General features: G+C 41.7%; 1 protein-coding gene across 1 annotated transcript in view; it reads right to left on the bottom strand.

Annotated features, from left to right (window-relative positions):
• Positions 1–1,888: 1,888 nt before the first annotated feature.
• Positions 1,889–4,274, bottom strand: part of RPS20 (ribosomal protein S20) — a 6,757-nt gene continuing 4,371 nt past the window's right edge. The window contains exons 2-4 of the mRNA XM_009892790.1: positions 3,431–3,530; positions 2,643–2,716; positions 1,889–2,113 (exon numbers count right to left, since the gene is read on the bottom strand). Coding sequence (XP_009891092.1) covers positions 1,931–2,113; positions 2,643–2,716; positions 3,431–3,530 — 357 coding nt within the window. The 3' untranslated portion in view covers positions 1,889–1,930. The remainder of the gene's footprint in view (positions 2,114–2,642; positions 2,717–3,430; positions 3,531–4,274) is intronic.

Genomic DNA, 4,274 nt, shown 5'->3' with positions numbered 1-4,274 from the left:
GTCCGTCACCTGCAACCAGCGAAGGGCCGGCTCTTCTGGTGGGGAAAAAAAGAGTGGACAAACCACCTTCCCGCCTGGGCCTGTCCGTGCGGAGAGCAGGCAGAGGGCTTCGTGTTTGGCCGGTGTTTGCCCCGAGGAGTAGGTTGGGGGCAGGTGAGGAGAGAGAAGCTCAGGCGGCCACAGGAAAGGGAGACGCGCGCTCAAAACACCACCAAAAACTCGTTTTTGAAGAGCCACACAGAACATAGGTGGGATTTTAGATCGGTTTTGGTATGTTTAGGGGGCACCGTGTAAGTCAGAGAGGTTCAGCCGGCTGTACGCCGATACAAAGCTATGTCATAGCAATAGGTTCGGACCAACGGGAAAGACCAAAGGCAGAAGTGGTGTCAAAGCCCACCAACCCTCCCTAGACCCCACTGAGGGTGCTGGGTTAAGCTGAGGGAAGACTCCTTGGGTGAAAGTGAATGGTTAATTGTCCACAAAGACCAGCCGGACTCAGCAACACTTCTTGTCTGTTCCGTGTTCCCCCATTTATCCCCTTTTCATCTGATTGGTGTCACCAAGTTAAGTTCTTGCCGTGCTCTTCAGAGCACCCCATACAACACAAGTAATTTTAAACCTAAGGCTAGAAGTATTTGCCAGATAGCTCATATATCTGGCATTACCAGAAACCAGCCTTTGGGAAGATGGAGTGGGTTTTTTGCCTTCTCACACAGTTCTTTGAGATGTTTCCCAAGGAAGCAGGCTGGTCACAACCTGCATGTGTAAATGCAACTAAATTTCTCACCTCTCCCTTCAACCAAAGCCCTTGAGCCTGCTAACTAGAGGGACAGAATCCTCCTAAGGCTTTACATTTAATGTTATTGAGACAAGTGGGCAGATGAGGAACTCCTGAAGCCCTTGAGTATGAACACTCAAGCTTTGGCCAGTGTTTTAGGTCATAGCAAATACAAATGGGACCTCAACGTCCACACAACCATGTTTCCTCACTTCTGTTTTAATTAAAGTCAAGTTCTCTTATATGCTTGAAGCAGAAGCAGCAAACCAGTCTTAAATGGATGAAATTAAGATGTCCCTGCTCATTGGAGGGGAGGTTGGACTAGATCACCTTTAAAGGTCATGTCCAACCCAAACTATTCTGATTTAATTAAAGTGTTCTTTCATTTAACCCAGGGCTTTATGTCTTGTAGATTTAAGAATTAATCATAGTTCCTTAAAGGATTAGTTTGCAGAAGAAAAAACCCACCACCAAACTTGAGAGGCCTAAGCAGCTGCAATGAAAATGGCTTGGTTTATTGCTTTACATATAAAGCTTACCTTTAATATTACCTTTCTATGGAAATCTAAACCTAGATAGTCAAGTAGAGATTTCCACAGCTTAGTTTTGTGACTCTACATGCAAGTCTAAAGACAGAACTTGCAAAATTCAACATATTCACCACAAATGATGAAGTTTTATAACTAACATCCTCAGGATCCTTTGACTGTAAAAAGCACGGGGGATGGGGGGGAAGCCAAGCAAGCTAAATGTTAGTTCAGCCTTGCGTAGCAAAAACTAATAATTGAAAACTTGGTAATTTACCCAAACATCAGTTTTAATGCTACTGCTTGTCTGGGTACAGAGTAAGATCTCAGCTGAAGTTAAACCCTTTATGGAAAATATATTTTTAATAATTTAAGTGCTGCACATCCACACAGTCACCAGCCTCCAATGAAATTATGATGCCAAAGTTTCATGTTCCTGATGTTTACAGCTGGCATGTTCTTCCTTAGATATCATACAATCCTCTCACACAGCATTTTGATTATGATCTCTGTTGTCCTTCTTCATGAAAATCACCATAGGGCTACCCCAGACTCTTGGCATGCATATAAAAACAAACAGTGATGAAAATTTGTAAACCAACTTTATTCAACGATGACCCATCATTTAGGCATCGGCAATAGTAACTTCAACTTCTACACCTGGTTCAATGCTGATGGAAGTGATCTGCTTCACAATCTCAGAAGGGCTGTGTAAATCAATGAGCCGCTTGTGGATACGCATTTGGAAACGATCCCAGGTCTTGGAACCTTCACCACAAGGCGTCTTCCTTGTAGTGATTCGCAGAGTCTGAAGAAAAATCAAAAACACAGGGTATTTCGTTGATGCATACAGAAGACGAACTCCAATCAAATCAATCCACCTGTTCAAGGCCAGGCTGGATGGTGCTTTGAGCAACCTGGTCTACCGGGAGGTGTCCCTGACCATGGCAGGCGGGGTTGGAACTAGATGGTCTTCAAGGTCCCTTCCAACCTAAACCATTCTATGATTCTATGAAAAGTACTGTATGGTATCTATATCATGGGAAAGTTACTTCTTAAGATGTATTCTACTGATGTTAACACCTCTTCCCTATATTCAATTTAATTTGAAAAAAAAATTAAAATACATTCAGGGACAAAAAGCCCCTTCCATGTTCAACATGTTTTGTCAATGTCAAAGCAATTTGTGAACTCATTATCTGTTTACACCGGGTAACCCTCAATTTAGTAGTACTGGTTTTCATCTCAATTAAAAAAAAAAAAAAGAAAAGAAAAATATGTTTTAAGTGCACATTTGCAGAGAAACAAACTTTTAAGACAGGAAAAGTGTTAAGTACCTTAGTGGGCATGCGAACAGGTCCTTTCACCTTCAGGTTTTTTTCCTTCGCGCCTCTGATCAAGTCAGCACATACTGAAAAAAAATACGAAATAGCTCAGGCTTGTGAGTATTTTTTTTTTGTTTGTTTTCTTAAGTGAAGATTTCAAACAAGATGTTGGCTCAGAATAGCGTATGAAGTGATCATTGCCATTCATTTTAAGGCTTATCCTCATAGCCAACCACATACAAGTGGAAGTGTTACACCAAGGTGTGCAAAATCATGTTACAACAGTAGGCAAACGCCATTACTACAAGTTTAAGCTGTATTTAAGCTGTTATCAGCCTGAAGATCCTGCAAACAGTGACTCTACAACATTTACATTACATGATTAAAACACTGGCAAAGCCAGTGATTAAATTATTTCTTTTAAGATTCAATGATTTCTTAAAGAACGTTAAACTTCTAAACAAAACTCTTTGTAACAAGAGTGACAAAATATCAATCAAGAAGTTTCAGTATGTATATATTCAAATAGCAACAACTGAAACCCTGATGAGAACTAAGGGAAGAAGCTCCTAAGTTAGTAATTATGACATGACGTTTTCAGCATGATGAAAATTAGAATCTACTTGTCAGCATATGAAGCGCTTTGGGTTGACTTAGCCAAGCCACATACAAACAGGCAAACGCTAACATCTTTAATTACAACTGGTTTCAATACATTCTACTTTGCAATACATTATATCACGTATATCATTCATTACTTAACAAGCTACCCCAGTTTAAAAAAAAAAAGTATCACTCACCCTTCTCAAGTGATTTTACATTGCGACTTGTCAAAGTAATTCTAATGCGATGAATTGCTACCTCTTGTTCCACAGGTGCTTTGCCAGTATCTTTAAACGCCTAAAACATTGACGTTCCAAATATCAGACTACAGTCAACACCAACTAATGCTACCTGCGGCCCCTTAAAAACAAACTTCTAGAGTGTAAAGAGAACAATTTAGCTATGGGACTATTTTATTCTACCAACTAGATGACATATCCAAAGGGTACAGCAGCATGGAAGAAATGGTGGGACCAGAAGGGAAGGGCAAAAAGCCCCGCCTGCTCTGAGAAAAAGTAATTTTTTTGGTGTCTAACTGCCTCTGACGGTGGGAAGCTACAAGAACATCCCTCCGTGGTTTGCCTACACCCAGCAGGCTGCCCAGTCACAAATACTCCTCGTCCTCAAAAATAAGCACGTTTCAGGTTTTCACGTATCTTACAACTTAACAAATGAAATAACAAAGATATCAACAAAACAGCAACAACTTAAACAGCGGGAACAAAAAGGGCCATCTGGCCAGAAAGATTAATTCAGCTACTCAGGGGACTGATTTGAGAAGCTGACGCAATTAAACTCTTGCAAATAAGTGGGCATTGATGTGGACCAAGCGAGCTGATGAAAGACAAGCGAAAATACAGGGGAAGAAAAGCCTTTAAAAAAAGCCGCGGATGAAAATACGGTGTTTCTCGCACTGCTGAGACACTACCGGCCGCATCAACTGCTGCACATTCCCTTAATAAAACCCGGGTTTTAAGAGCAGACGCCGGCCTGCGCCGCCGCCCTCCCCTCCCTCCCGTCCGCGCCTCCCCGCCGGCCCCG

This window comes from Charadrius vociferus, unplaced genomic scaffold, assembly GCF_000708025.1.
Source record: "Charadrius vociferus isolate BGI_N301 unplaced genomic scaffold, ASM70802v2 scaffold79, whole genome shotgun sequence".
Classification (NCBI taxonomy): domain Eukaryota; kingdom Metazoa; phylum Chordata; class Aves; order Charadriiformes; family Charadriidae; genus Charadrius; species Charadrius vociferus.
This window is presented reverse-complemented; position numbering and strand designations above follow the sequence as displayed.